This window comes from Artemia sp. Qi Xiang Cuo, chromosome 11 (assembly GCF_049724085.1).
Source record: "Artemia sp. Qi Xiang Cuo chromosome 11, ASM4972408v1, whole genome shotgun sequence".
Taxonomy (NCBI): domain Eukaryota; kingdom Metazoa; phylum Arthropoda; class Branchiopoda; order Anostraca; family Artemiidae; genus Artemia; species Artemia sp. Qi Xiang Cuo.
Window position 1 is genome coordinate 9,276,145 of NC_142804.1, and position 16,258 is coordinate 9,292,402.

Genomic DNA, 16,258 nt, shown 5'->3' on the forward strand with positions numbered 1-16,258 from the left:
TAATTGGAGGGTAAGTAACCCCCCTATTACGCCCATCATTTCCCTGAACATACGCAAACAGAATTTTGAGATATCTATTTTGCTCAGCGTAGTTAAAAGTTCTGTAAATTTGGTCTTTGAGGATGATAAACCCCTCAGGGCAAGAGTTGTAAGCTATGCCCTGGAGGCATATAAGGTTTTCTGTAGAAAGTTTTGTCATAGAAACTTCAAAAAAAGCTCATTTGATTGGAAATTGAAAAGTCTAGTCTTTTTAATAGTCGAAAGTGGTTGGAGAGCAACTAATCCCCCTCTCACGCCCATTATTTCCCCGATCACATCCAATTAAAATTTTGAGATAGGTATTTTCTTCAAAGTAGTTGAAAGTTCTGTAAGTTATTTCTTTCAGGATGACAAACTTCCCAAACCCCTCAGGGCAAGGGTTGTAAGTTATGCCGTGGGGGCATTTTACGTTTTTTTAGACAGCGTTTTCTGAAGAAACCTCAAAAAGGGCTCATTTGATTGGAAATTGAAAGGGATTGTGTCCTTTTAATAGTCGAAAGTGATTGGAGGGCGACTAATCACCTCTCACGCGCACCATTTCCGCGAACACATCTAATAAAATTTTGAGATAGCCATTTTGTTCAACGTAGTTGAAAGTTCTGGAAATTAGGTCTTTGAGGATGACAACCCCCCCCCCCCCACAGCCTTCATGGCAATGGTTGTAAATTATGCCCTGGGGGCATTTAAGTTTTTTTTTTTATAGAAAATGTTGTCGTAGAAACTTCAAAAAGGGCTCATTCAGTTCGAAATTGAAAGGGCTAGTGTCCTTTTTAATAGTCAAAAGTGATTGGAGGAAAACTAACACCCCTCCCACGCCCAGCATTTCCCCAAACCCATCCAATAAAAATTTTTAGATAGCCATTTTGTTCAACGTAGTTGAAAAGTCCGGAAATTATGTCTTTGAGGATGACATTCCTCCCCACAGTCCTCAGCGCAAGGGTTGTAAATTATGCCCTGGAGGCACATAAAGTTTGCAGAGAAAGAATTCTCGTAGAAACTTCAAAAAGGGCTCATTCGATTGGAAAATGAAAGGGTAGTGCCCTTTTTAAGGTACATCCAATAAAAATTTTGAGATAACCATATATTTATGGCCATCTCAAGAGGGTTAAAAAAACTTCTTTTCCATACCATCCAAGAGGTAAAGATCTTAGTACTTTTTTTAGAGGTTTCCACAGTTTCTTTTTTTTGTCAAGATTAGTCAAATGTTGCTTGTAAATTGTACAAGCAAGTCAGAAAATAGTAGCCAACTTACCATTTGTCTACTGTAGCCACTAATCCTCTTCTTGATTTTTATCAATTATATATACTCAAGTTCATTATATATATATATATATATATATATATATATATATATATATATATATATATATATATATATATATATATATATATATATATATATATATATATATATATATATATATATATATATATTAAAAAGTATTGAGTATCTTCCGATAAGTTTTCCTGAGCCCAAGTTTTCCCATGTGAAGTAACTGTAAGGGGCATGTTTATTTTTTAATATAACTTAAATAAAACACACTATAGTCATTATAACTAAAATAAAACATTCCATTGTTCGAACCTTTTTAATAGTCCAAAGTAATTGGAGGGTAACTAACGCCCCTCTCACGCCCACCATTTCCCCAAACATATCCAATCAAAAGTTTGAGATAGACATTTTGTTCAACGTAGTTGAAAGTTATGGAAATTAGGTCTTTGCCAGCATTGTCGTAGAAACTTCGAAAAGGACTCATTCAATTGAGAATTCAGATGGCAAGTGCCCTTATTAATAGTCAAACGTGATTGGAGGGGAAATGCCCCCCCACGTCCATCATTTCTCCAAACACTTCCGATCAACATTTTGATATAGCCATTTTGTTGAACGTAGTTGAAGGGTCCGGAAATTAAGTTTTTGAGCATGACAACCCCCTTACAGCCCTCAGGGCTAATGCTGTAAGTTATGCCCTGGGGGCATATAATATTTTTACAGAACGTTTTGTCGTAAAAACTTCAAAAAGGGCTCTTTTGATTGGAAATTGAGAGGGAGAATGCCCCCCCAAGCCCATCATTTCCCAGGCTCATAGTATAAGGTTTTAAACCCTATGCTTTCTAAAAGCCAGAATATAATTTGTACTTTACTGAAAAAAAATTCTTTTAAATGTTATCTCTTTTATAACTTTAAGAAATAAAAAATTAATTAAGATTTTAATGAATTAATATAAGCATATGTATAATAAACTGAAAATGCGCATTTTTTTTTTCAGTAAATTCATTTGAATTTTTTTCGGTAAAGTACAAATTATATTCTGGCTTTTAGAAAGCATAGGTCTTAGAACCCTACTCAAATTAATTTCTGCTCGTTTTGAGGTTTGACTTATTTTAATTTCTGTTTGTTCTGGGTTTCACTTATTTATTGATACTGGTTTTTGGTTGTTGTATGCTTGGTAGATTATTTGATTCGATTTTTGTTCATTTTTGGTTACCTTTTTTTTGAAAACCTTATTTTGTGGAAAAAGTTTTTTTGATTAATTATTAGTAAAGACAGTGGGTGTAGTGAAGATGTTAAAAGTAGAGTAGCAAGATAAGTCTACACAAAGATTAAAATATTGGAAGCCACTGTGATGCCACTGCGCTAGATGTTTTTTTTCTGAGAAATCGACTACAAATTGTTTTGGGTACCCGACTTACCGACCATGTTTCAAACAGCAAGCGGCATTAAAAAATATGGTTCAATCCTGGTTTCTAGGGCTATAAGGAGAAAATGGCTAGGACATAATCTGCGGATGAAGGATAACAGATTTCCCAAGTTCGTCGTTGTCGGGCAATGTATAGGTCCAACGAAAGCAGGTCGCCCCCGAATGAGTTGAGAGGATATCTTAAAGAAAGATCTAGGGAGGGTGATAAAAGACGGAGTTTTTGAATAGATTTGGATGGATGAAGATCATGCACAACTGCGTTGGCCTCAGATGGCTTGGTGCTGCAGCGAGTTGTCAGTAGTAGTAGTAACTTTCGTTCAGTGTTAGAGGAGCGATAGATTTACCTTCTAATGTTGGTTCTAAATCTGAATTTAATTTTGTAAATTTCTTTCAGAATTTGGAGACATATTCCCAAATGAGGACAAACAGTTTTGTGGGAGTACAGATCCTGTGTCATCACCTAAACAGGAAGATATTGCTTCAAATGTTTCATCTTGTATGTCTACAAATCTTGAACCTGATTTTGATTTTCCCAAATTGGATTTATCTACTATCAAGAGCGAGGGTATGTTTTCAAATATCCACAGTCTTTATGTATCTATAAATTTAGAATCAAGCGGGCTTTTTTGTCCATGCTTTTTGTGTGCACTGAAAATTGAGTCAAACTAACCACGATGGAAACGTGAAAATTTATGAAGAATGATATTGGAACTTTAAGAATGAAAAAGACATTTCAAATACCATAAATTCAAGCGAAAAACCCCATTATGGCAGAAATGAATGGTTATGATAACTGGGGTGTAGTAGGGGTGTTCATGGCCTTCTTCTAGACCTTATTTTGTCCACTACAACCCTAATTTGCTTCTAGATCCTTGACTCCCAACATAGGGCATACACCCCACCGAGGGGCATGGGAATATTTTGGGTGGGTCATAGGCAGGACGTACACCCTTCGAAAAAACAGATACATGATAATATTCAACGACGTCATCCATTGTAGGAAACGTGTTACATACAGACAGAAATTTTCATTCGCATAAAATACACCTAGAGGACAACTCGAAAAAAGATACCAAGTTAATGGCCTTTTGAACTTCATTCAGGTGGATACTTGTAGAATTTTGGGTAAAAAAATTTAAATTTCGTGTGGGGGCATCAGGATTCTAGAAATGCCTTGGTGGGGCATGGCCCAAAATCGGTTGGGAACCACTGCTTGAGATCTTTTTTTTTTTTGCCCCTTCAAATAGCTTTGAATATATCATACATAAACGAATTTTACAATTATATTATTAATGATAAAAACGTCTTTTATTAAGTTGTTTACCTTTAGTCCAGGACTTTTAGCTCAAAAAAGTGTCGAACCCGGACAAAATTGCAATATAAACGAAAATGGTACCAAAATGATCAGAAAAAAATTCTGTAAAACATACTAAAAGTCCCAATAAATCCGAGTGGGACAAGTACCCGAAAAACAGGGGAAAAGGGGGAAAATGGGAAACATGCCGAACATGCCCAGAAAATAGTTTAAAGTGAGTTTTCTGAGGTTTTCACATACGCTGATTACGAAATTGACATCTAAAATTCAGTATAGAAAAAGAGTACTACGGAAAACGGGGGAACAGGGGAAAGAGAAAAGAGAAGAATACAGGGTAGGGGTAGAAAGCGGTTTGAAAGATATTTTCTGGGGTATTCCTATCTGGTGATTACGAAATTGAGAACTAAAATGATATAAAAAAATTGATTAACATAAAACGGGAAAATGGGGGGGGGGGGAGGGAGGGGAAAATGGGAAAGATACATGGGCGGGGTAGAAAGCATGTGGAAATGTTTAAAAATGTTAATACAGGAGATCTATAGAGGTTCGGCTACCCCATAGGTTCGGAAAAGGCAAAAAAAAACTCGAGAAAGAAATATGCACTAGTTCCACAGAGCTTAGAAGTATAGGTTCCGGGCTGATTGCCCAAAAAGGCGTCAATGCAGAGGATGCTAAAGCTGTAGGTGAGCTGATCCTCCAGCGCATGGATGGCCAATCCGTCGAGTTTTTCATTCAGGAAGAAAGACAAAGTCGTTACACTGGCATCCGATGGGAACATAAGGATAGATGGCGAGATTTTGCATATCGACCCTGCACCTGCTTTTTCAACGTCTTTCGACTGCTGCCCATACATCTGAAAATGACATGGCAGAAACTCTACGTTACGAACTGTGCAGTTATCCGCCCGCTTTGTTTGAGAATTCTGGCATAATGCGTCAGCCAGACAAACCTGCACTAGCGAAAGCAATATGGAAAAAAGCGAAAACGGACTCGATTCACCACCTGCCAGTGTCAGATCGTGTCACTGTAGTTGACGGAGGTTGGCTGCTTCAGCAAGTACCTAGGAAGATTGGTGATACTTATGATTCAATCTGTGACAGCTATGTTAGTTTCGTTACTCGACGCTGTACCTCCCCTACTGTTGTCTTCGATGGATACAGCGCTGGTCCAACCACGAAAGATGCTACCCACAACCGACAGTGTAAGGGAAGCCAACATCAAGTGATCGATTTCAGTTTAGGGATGAAGCTCCAGAAAAAGAAGGAAGAGTTTTTGAGCAACTCTCAGAACAAACAGCAAATTATAAGCTACATCGGGGAAAAACTCAGAGCCAATGGATTTGATGTCGTCCATGCGAAGGACGATGCTGACTATCTAATCGTGAAGACTGTCGTAACGAAAGCAGAAAACTCTGAAACAATAGTACTTGGCAACGACACTGACCTTCTGATTCTACTCTTGTATCACCTCCCGCCTAATACAAAAACACTTTACTTCGAATCGTCAACGAACGCAAAAGAAGCGATAACACGGTTCTGGTGCCTCAACGAAGTTAAAAAAAATGGGAGAAGTATCCAGGCTACTTCTGGTAGGGCACGCACTCTTGGGATGTGACACGACCTCACGAGTTTTCGGACTTGGAAAGCAAGCTGTGCTACCTCTTTTGAAGAAGAGCGAAGTATTCAGAAAAAAATGCGAAGTGTTTCTGGATGAATCATCGTCTAAAGATGAAATTGTGAAAGCGGGTGAATATCTTCTCCTCGGCTTGTATAAAGCACGACCAAACGAAGATCTCACTAAGCTGCGACATCGAATTTTCTTGGAAAAAGTTTCTTCGTCAAATACTACGGCGTTTGTTCTGAAAGGCTTCCGCCAACCGAAGCTGCAGCTTCATTCCACTCCCAGCGAGTGCGCCTCCAGGTATCCCGTTGGAAAGGGGAACCAGCTGACCTCGACCCGGCTGACTGGGTTTGGGTCCTCAGAGACCATAAATACTCACCTGTGATGACCGATTTGTTGCCCGCACCTCAGACTCTTTTGAGTGTCGTGATATGCAACTGTAAGACAGGCTGCGAGAACTCGCGATGCAGCTGCAAGAAAAATGGATTAGCGTGTACGTTCGCGTGCGGAGAATGTCAGGATATCAACTGTTTGAACAGGGACAACGAGATTGTCGAAGACGAAGAGCTCGACTAGTGACATCAATGCTGTGTTTTTCAAGTCAATTCTAATGCCTTAAAAAGTGCAGATTTTACCTATAGTTACTTAAGTTCTTTTTTTAATTTTTTATTCTTCGATATTGGTTTCGAATGTACAAATTTTACCAATAACAGCTGAAGTTTTATGCTGTGATCACTGCCAAGCGGTTGTTTTCTTTATGTTTAGTAATTCAAATGGTTGTAAGAAATGTCTGTGATTCAAGAAAGTAAGAGTTTGATACTTAAGCGAGTTATTTTGTCCATAGGTCTACTTATTAGCCATTAGCAGCTGGCTCAAGAGTCAGGCCTCTCTTCCCCTTTTCCGTTATTTCCTCAAGTTTTGTTCGGTTTTCTTGGTTCTCTTTTTCTTTCCTTCATTTTAGGTGTCAGTTTCGTGATCAGTAGATAAGAAAACCCCAGAGAACACATTTCAAACTGATTTCTACCCCTGACTTCAATTGTCCCTTTTCTTCCCCTCTTTCCCCCTTTTCCCCCGTTATGGTGGGGCTCATGTTCTTTATTTCATTTTAGATGTCAGTTTCGGGATCAGAAGATAAAGACCCCAGAAAACATATTTCAAAGTGCTTTCTACCCCTACCCTGTATTTTTAAATTTTTTCCCCTCTTCCCCCTGTTCCCCCCGTTTTCCGTAGTACTTTTATTCTATACTGAATTTTAGATGTCAGTTTCGTGATCAGCGTATGGGAAAGCCCCAGAAAACTCACTTTGAACTATTTTCTGGGCATGTTCGACATATTTCCCAATTTCCCCCGCATTTCCCCTGTTTTTCGGGTACTCGCCCCACTCGGATTTATGGGGACTTTTAGTATGTTGTACAGAATTTTTTTCTGATCATTTTGGTTCCATTTTCGTTTATATTGCAATTTTGTCCGGGTCAAACCCTAAAAGTCCTGGACTACTTATGAGGAATCCCATGCAAATGAATGATTTATTTATTTTATTTATTAAACGCTCTTAAATAGTAACCGACTATGGGTTTTACATTCTAAAATATTTTCTCGAAAAACATTTGTTAAACTACAGCGTGATTTAGCATCAACGCGCTATATAGTATCAAAGAACTCACACAGGGGAAAAGCCCTTCAATCAATCTCAATCTATTCAAAGCTCCCTCTTTACACCTTCCCAGGAAGTTCCCATTTTCCTTAAATCTTTCTTTATGTCATCCTCCCGCCCCAGCCGCGGACAACCTGCAAAACTTAAATAGAATATGCAAATCAAGCTTAAAAAGAACCAAAAATCCTTTTCTACTAAAGAATAACAGGGCTGCCACAAGTCCCTAAAATCGAGTGAAAGTCCCTATTGGTCCCTTAAATTGATAAAGGTCTCTAAAGTCACTTTTCTTGGTTTGGTTTAAAGCTCCGTATCCTGAAGGCTGCCAATAGCTGCGAATATACGGTTTTCAGTAATTTCTTTTATTGAGATTCTTGGAACTTGTTTTGGCTTGTCTAAGAAAAACAAAACTTGTTGTCACATAGGCTACAGTATTATTGTCTGCACAGAGCAGACAGACTATTAACGAAAAGGAGTGACCCACTTTACCTCTGGAGTCAATAGGCTAGGGGACGGGTGTCACTTCTGGGTGTCACTCTGTTGCACACAGAGAAAAAAAATAAGAGAATAGTTCAAAGTACAAAATACGAAGGAGGCGGTGTTAAAACCAGGCTTTTGCGCTATTTTGAGCTTACGTATATCTCTTGAACTATTAGACTACTTCCTAGTGCCCTTTTTTATTTGAATATATTTCTGGTAATAGCCTATATATTTTTCTACTAACTTCTTTTCTCTCTTTAAAGTTTAGGGTTTGAAGTTTTATTTGATTTAGAATGTGAAAGTGCAAATTCTGGGAGTCTTGGTTGGAAGAGAAAGATGCAATGGGACAATAAATGAAAGAGTGGTTTAGATCTGTTCCAGGAGATCTGTTCTCTTTCTGCTGTTCTATCTGTAATACATCGCTTGTCTGCCCTAAGCGCTCCTACGCTTTACTTCAGAACGCCAGACTTTCTGAACATAAGAAGAATGTCACCAAAAAGCTAACCCCGACTCCCTAGCTTCATTTCTGGCAGTATTTACCATGGAGAGCAGCCAACTGGCAAAACTGTCCATTACGTAGTGTGGGTTGAAACAACAAGTGCAGAAATTACATGAGCTCTGAAGATGAGTGATTCTGACTATTTTGGGAAATACAAAGACGAAATAGCAGATGTAAATGGAAAAATGTCCCAAGATACAGAGGTCTAAAACTTTTCCTTTGAGCAAACTAAGTTTGCTTATATTTTAACTGAAGCTCTTGGACCTTATTTCTGGAAAACGACCCTTCATGAAGTCGGCAGAAAGCAGTTACTGAAAGTGTTAACTTTTCTGAATCCCAATGAAGTTCCAAAGCCAGTTCTGCTCACAGTTATTATAGGCTACCAGGAAGTTACCCATCGCGACGCAAAAAGACATGTTAGTTGACGCGTTTAAGCTAGTCCAGTTATCTGGAAGTTCCATTGGAGTCAGGAAGGGTCAACGACAAGTGGGACAACGTGATCCAGGGAGGAAAATAGCCAAACTTGTCTGAAGTCGTAAAAAATGCTTTGGCCATTTCACATGGGTCTGCCAGCATTGAGCGGAGTTTCTCCCTTTCTGGGTGAGTTCTCAGCAAAGAAAAAGTTTCGATGAATGAGCAATCTTAGAATGCAAAACTGTGTGTGATTGATACGTTTGGTAGATTTGGAGGTTGTGCGCCAAATGTTGCTGTCACTGAAGACTTGATGAAATTGGTTAACTCCGCTAGAAAGAGCAATGATTTGTACCTACAGCAGGAAAGGCCTTGAAAGAAAAAACTGAGAAAGAGTGGCAGAATTCGGAGGCGAGAGAACGGCTAAGAGAGCAGCAGCTCGCTAAAACCTCTCTGAAAAGAGGTTTTGAATAGAGACTCGAAAAATCTCTCTAAGCAAAAAAAAAGAAGCGTGTGGTTTCAAGGAAGAGGCCACAGACGAGTTTCTGAAGGAAGCTCATAACCGGCTCAAAAAAGGCACTGAAAAGAAGGGCATGGTTGAGATACAGCTAGCGCAGGCTATGATAGATGGGACATAAAGAACCAGCAGCAGTTAGAGTCAAAGAAACAGTTACTGGTCACATCTCTGTTCCAGTAACACATCTCTGTTCTCTGTTCGCAGTGCAAAAAAATGGAAACAAGTAGGTTATGTGTTCTAGGTACCGTACCCTTATCCTTTCATCTTATTTTTGTATCTGATTTTTTTTTGTATTCGAAAGTTAAGCGTTCAGAAAAAAAGGAAAAGGCTCCTCCCATAACATGCTGATTCTCAGGTGGTCGGTTTCTTAATTATCACTTGGCCTCTGATCATGGAGACATGTCTGCAAATGATCATTCCCACGTTTTTTTTCGTAGTCAAGTGTCATTTGTTGTTGTGTCACTGTTTTTTCTTTCAAAATCTTTCTGAAAACTGAGTTTTGGGGTCCATTTTGTGTCTAAAATGGTCCCTAGAGAGGTCTCTTTTTCGACTAAAAAGAGGTTCCTAAGTCCCTATTTTTCACCACTTGAATTTGTGGCAGCCCTGGAATAAACAAAACTCAAAACGAGCAGAAACTAAATAAATAATCATAGCAAACAAACAGACAAGAAATACTAATATAAATAAATAAGATAGATTTTAAAACGAGTGAAACTTAAACTGAATATGCAAATCAAGCTTGAAACGAACAAAAATCATTTGCAAACAAGAGTTTTGCAACTGCCCCCTTCCGTAATGGTAAAAGTATAAAGCCTATTGCGTCATCAGTACTTTACTAAAACCTGTATCTCTTGAACAGTCATGGAGAGAACTAATAAAATTAAACTGAATATATGATATATAATGATATTAATTGCTGAAACCTTAGCAGTTCAAGATTTTAGGGCTCTATAATTTTCGTTATATTTTCCGTGTTGTAAAAAGTACAAACAATTTTTTTTTTAAATATAATTCGTTTTAGTAAAGCGCCAAATGCGTAGTAGGCTTTATACTTGTACAGTTAGGGAAACGGGCAGTAGTCAAACTCTTGTTTGTAGTGAAAACTGTAGGTGTCTCGATCAGTCTTGGAAAGAACTACTGAAAATAAAGTTAATATTTGATTTATAACGAAACTTATTGCAGAATTTATAAGGGAAGGATGGTAGCGTTGATTTTATCACCTTAGTGTATTTGATGTGAATATTAATAAATTTATTTGCTTTGTATTTTGTCATAATTTAATGATTAAAACAGCTTAAATTTTATTTAGGGACTGGGTGATTTTGACGACGCTCTCTCCCTCCCACTTTTTAAACTTTAATCAGTTTTTCCGACTACTTTGGTATTTTATGACCCTAAAACAGAGAAATAATTCATCGTAATAATTCTGGGTATATTGTTACCCTCAGATATTTCACAACCCCACTTTTTCCAATGTAAAACACATGTTTAAACACTTTACAATCTACATTATTTATGGCCTGTCACGGAGCCTGCAGGGGTTTTTTCATCCTTGGAGGCCTATGTATTTGACTTTTCAACTATTTTAAACGAATTTGTAATCTTTAAATTTAAGTCAAAGTTCTTTGAAGGTAACAGGGGAAAAGGGTGGCAATAGTTCTTATTTGGTCACTTTTTGCTCTTAAAAAGGACTAGATCTTTTAATTTACAATCTAATGAGCCCCCTCCGAAGTCTCTTTAACCACTGATTCCATGTAAAGTTGCTGTGCAAATACAATAGTTTAAAGAACCCTTTAATACCGGGTTTACTTAAACCCAAACGTTTATTTTTATATTTGCCATCTTGCAGCACGAACCGAAACAAAAATAAAAGGTAATTGATTTGAAACGAAAGCTGCCTCCTTCATAATCTTGGTTTATAATACAAGCTGCAATTATTTTCATTTCAAAAATTTGGTTGTATTGATTGCAATAGTCTTCATTCTGGTTTCGTAGTCTTAAATGACGTTTCTTTCTCTCTAAATAATTTTTCTCCTTCAAAATTCTGTTGTTTTGGATTAAAACTAAATTAAAGAATTCTTTTTGGAGTGTGGCAACCTGGAAAAGTATTTCTAACAAGTCGTTGCTTTTCTATATTGAGTTTATTCCGAAATATATAGTATAATCTGCTTTCTATTTTAGATGACCGAGCTATCCTGCCGTTTTCAGATAATGAGTCTCAGGAAATACGATCTTCAAAAATAAATGAAGAATTTGATGCTGGGCCTGTTTACTCAAATACAGCAGAAAATGTAAATGATTTAAGTAATAGCTCTAATCATAAACACTCTGTATATTCCGAAAAGAAAGAGGGCCCTTCAGTACACTTTAAAGATGCTGCAAAACAGCTCGAACTCGAAAAAGGAATTCCTACTGTACTGTTAAAGAAATTGAGCAGCAAAGTACTGGAACAGCAAATTAGATGGAGCAGATCCATCTGGCGATGTTCTTCATGTGGAAATGAGGAATCTTTTTATATGTTATATTCACACCAAAAAAAAAGCAGTAAGCACTGTGTAATTTGTTGCGAAGTAATTGAAGACCACTCAAACTTTGTGGGAAATTATTTAGGCGATGAAGGAGGTTGTCCAATATGCTTGTGTAAAAATGTTGATGATTTAAATCAGCATTTGCTTTTAAAACACGGAAAATCCGAAATTAGTGACACCTGCACGAAGAGATTTTCTGAAAACTTAAATAAGGATCAAAAAATCATCGCTGAGAGTAATCCTTTCAAGTGTGTTTCTTATAGCATAACTTCTTCCAGAGCGGAACAATCAAAGAGACATCAAATAATTCACTGTGTTGAAAATCTCTGCAGGTGTGATACTTGCCAGAAGTATTTTACCCGAGCTTCAATTTTAAATGTGCATCAAAGAATTCTCACTGGGAAAAAACCCTTTAAGTGTGATATTTACGACAAAAGCTTCTCCTGCACTTCAAATTTAAATGTGCATCAGGCAATTCACACTGGGAAAAAACCCTTTAAGTGTGATATTTGCGACAAAAGCTTTTCCTGCACTTCAAACTTAAACGTGCATCGAAGAATTCACACTGGGAAAAAACCTCACAACTGTATTATTTGCAATAGAAGCTTTATCAACAGTTCACATTTAAATAGGCATCAGGCAATTCACACTGGGGAAAAGAACTTCGAATGTGATAATTGCAACAAAAGCTTTTCCAATGCTTCAAATTTAAATAGGCATCAGGCAATTCACACTGGGGAAAAGCCCTTCGAGTGTGATATTTGCCATAAAAGCTTTGCTCGGGCTGCAACTTTAAATCTGCATAAAAGAATTCACACTGGGGAAAAGCCCTTCGAGTGTGGTATTTGCCATAAAAGCTTTACTCGGGCTGCAACTTTAAATATGCATAAAAGAATTCACACTGGGGAAAAGCCCTTCGAGTGTGGTATTTGCCATAAAAGCTTTACTCGGGCTTCAACTTTAAATATGCATAAAAGAATTCACACTGGGGAAAAGCCCTTCGAATGTGGTATTTGCCATAAAAGGTTTTCCTGCACTTCAAATTTAAATGTGCATCGAAGAATTCACACTGGGAAAAAACCTCACAAGTGTATTATTTGCAATAGAAGCTTTACCAACAGATCACATTTAAATAGGCATCAGTCAATTCACACAGGGGAAAAGCCCTTCGAGTGTGATATTTGCCATAAAATCTTTACTCGGGCTGCAGCTTTAAATGTGCATAAAAGAATTCACTCCGGGGAAAGACACTTCAAGTGTTTATTTGCCACGAAAGCTTTTCCGACGGTTCACGTCTAAATAGGCATCAGAGAATTCACACTGGGGAAAAGCCCTTCGAGTGTGATATTTGCCATAAAATCTTTACCCAATCTTCAAGTTTAAATGTGCATCAGAGAATTCACGCTTGGGAAAAACCCTTTAAGTGTGATATTTGCGACAAAAGCTTTTCCTGCACTTCAAATTTAAATGTTCATCGAAGAATTCACACTGGGAAAAAACCTCACAAGTGTATTATTTGCAATAGAAGCTTTACCAACAGATCACCTTTAAATAGGCATCAGTCAATTCACACTGGGGAAAAGCCCTTCGAGTGTGATATTTGCCATAAAAACTTTACTCGGGCTGCATCTTTAAATGTGAATAATAGAATTCACTCCGGGGAAAGACCCTTAAAGTGTGTATTTGCCACAAAAGCTTTTCCGACGGTTCACGTCTAAATAGGCATCAGAGAATTCACACTGGGGAAAAGCCCTTCGAGTGTGATATTTGCCATAAAATCTTTTCCCAATCTTCAAGTTTAAATGTGCATCAGAGAATTCACGCTTGGGAAAAACCCTTTAAGTGTGATATTTACGACAAAAGCTTTTCCTGCACTTCAAATTTAAATGTTCATCTAAGAATTCACACTGGGAAAAAACCTCACAAGTGTATTATTTGCAATAGAAGCTTTACCAACAGTTCACATTTAAATAGGCATCAGAGAATTCACACTTTTACTTTGAATTTGAGCAGCCATTGAATAATCCATACAGGATAAAAGGCATACAAGTCTTTTACAATGAGAAAAAAAAATTTCTGAGAACTTAAATTTGTACCACAACCAATATATTAGATCTATCAACCACATATTAGATCTATAGCCAAAATGTTCAAATTCTACTTTCTGCAATTTATTGACTTTAAAACTTCCTCATTGAGTTTCATTCTTTATTGTTAATACAATATTAATAGAGTATACAATATTGCTAATACAATATACAGTATTGTCGATATAATATATTGCGCTTTATCCTTATTTCTAAGATAGGAAAAGGAAATAAAAGCAGATTGAATGAATGTTCTTCAATTAGACTATAAGCTGTCCTCAAGTAACGGGCAATTTAAAAGATGTCTTTATTTTAATTTATTCAGAACGCTAGTTTGCGTCTCTAGAGTAGAGGTGAAGAGGCCCAGTCTTTTGTCTAAAGAGGTCAAGCAGGAGGACAAAGCAATGGTAAGCAAAACTAAGGCGTAATGTTTAGAGGACCAAGAAACATTTCAGTTTAAGAATCCGACCTCGTGAGGACTGTCAGGTAGAATCCTAGGTCCCATCTATCATTTGTTTTTTATTTTAAATGTTTTATATTAATATTTTTGGAATGTGTTGGTTGGATGTTTCAGAATTCTATCTTTTCTTCTTTCTTGTAATTTATCTTCCTCTCCCTTTCTTTGCTCAATTTTACGTGTAGGAAGCATTTTTTTTTTTTTTTGTGATAATCGTCTGCTAAGGAAGTTTTTCGCAATCGCAAGTGGTATTAGCCTGGCACCGTTTGTAATTATAATGCTTGAAGGATTAGATATAAGCTTATTATTCAGGGTAATTTTTTTAATTCCTATAAGAAGTTGTAAAAACAGCATGTCATGTATATGACTGAACTTAGATTCATGTCCATTTCTTTATTCTAAAATGGTTAATATCAGAAGACTGCAACCAGTTTTGCAGATTGTGTTTCACCACTATGTATTATGTCTTACACTCTTTAGATCCATTGATGAAAGTGAAGTGACCGTTATTTTTTCAATGCTCCTCATAGTAGCCTGTATCCTACAAATCTGCTAAGTACATCAGCTATTCAGTTGTTTCCTTCTTAACAAAATAAATTAACATGTCTTCACAGTTTAGCTTCTTTCTTTATTATTTTTTCAAGTTATCTTGATGTTCTTCTTGAAAAAATATGAATCAGAAGAGACTGTGGCCCAAGTAGTTTATGGGACGACAGAGTGAGCAACTCTTTCTGATGGAATTTAAAGAAAAGGAAAATCAGTAAAACCACCAGAGAAACGGGGTAGGACGGGGTGCTAAGCAAGAGTAGATATATTTCAGCCAGACGCTCTGATATGATAATTATGACAGCATAGGGAAATAAAAACAAAATGTTAATAGCTTTGAATTGTATCTGTGTGGACAGCAAGCCTTTTGTGATTTTACAGTTTTTACTTTATGTATAAATGATTTACATTGTAAATACATATGTTTTATGTATAAAACATTGCATTAAATATGTTACATTACATATGTGTTAATGTATTTTTTAAATGATTTGCCTATTTTTATTTCCTTTTTTATGTAGCCAAGTTAACTGATGTTTAGCAATAAAATGTAAAGAATCGTCTTTTCTTTTTAACCTTTTGTTTCCCTAACAGAAAAAGCTTAGTCTACATGGAAAGTTGGAGGCATATAGTTTCCATTTTTGGTTTCACAGTTTTCTATTATTTGATATTGTTAGCTTCGGCATGTATGGCCATCTCCGCCACAATGGCCTTTACTCTGAGAGACATTGCGAAATATAATTGAAATAATTGTACTTTAGTTATGAAATAATAACAAACGAAAAAAGACTGTAAAGCACTAAAAAACGTTTATGGTTGTTCCAAATTCTAACTTCTATGAATAGATACTGGCGCTAGTGTAAAAAAACGACAATGCCATCTAGTGTTTGTATTTTTTTCAAATAACGACGAAGAATACACTGCTTTTCCATAATGCAAATAACAAAAGGTAAAACAACTAGGAATTATTCTTAGGTAATGAATTTTTCGAAATGAGTATTTTGGCTTATAGCCGTGATCAGAATCGGTCAGATAAAAAAAAAGAAGACTTGAAATAAATACCTTACCATTAAAAAAAGTTAAGACCTGCAAAACAGTCCCATTGTCATCACTTAAAGGAAGTTCAATCAAGACTGAAATACAAAAATGAAACAAAGGCAATTCATTCAAATAAAAAACTAACCAAGAGCATGTTTTAATGCAGTTCTTGCTTTTTTGGAAACTTTTTAAAAGGTCTTTTTGATACAAGTTCATCGGTATTAAGTATTGGTTTTGCAATGCAATGCAAAATTATTTTTTAATTAAATCTGTGTATAATATATTTAGTGAATATTTTCCAAAATCTATAATTAAAAAAGTGTTTCTATTTAACTTAAGTTTAATAAAAGCTTGTTTAATACCCAGATCAA

At 36.6% G+C, this 16,258-nt stretch overlaps 1 protein-coding gene and 1 long non-coding RNA gene across 4 annotated transcripts in view; one reads left to right on the plus strand and one right to left on the minus strand.

The window, feature by feature from the left end:
* Window positions 1-13,204, plus strand: part of LOC148946603 (uncharacterized) — a 64,061-nt gene extending 50,857 nt beyond the window's left edge. The window contains exons 3-4 of one of the 2 annotated variants that reach the window (XM_089096271.1): window positions 3,133-3,303; window positions 11,413-13,204. In XM_089096271.1, the coding sequence (XP_088952397.1) occupies window positions 3,133-3,303; window positions 11,413-13,058 (1,817 nt within the window). In that variant the 3' untranslated portion in view covers window positions 13,059-13,204. The remainder of the gene's footprint in view (window positions 1-3,132; window positions 3,304-11,412) is intronic. The other variant, XM_089096272.1, reaches the window with a different exon arrangement.
* The window catches only part of LOC148946601 (uncharacterized), a 139,676-nt gene that overhangs the window by 105,165 nt on the left and 18,253 nt on the right, over window positions 1-16,258 (minus strand). The window lies entirely within an intron of this gene.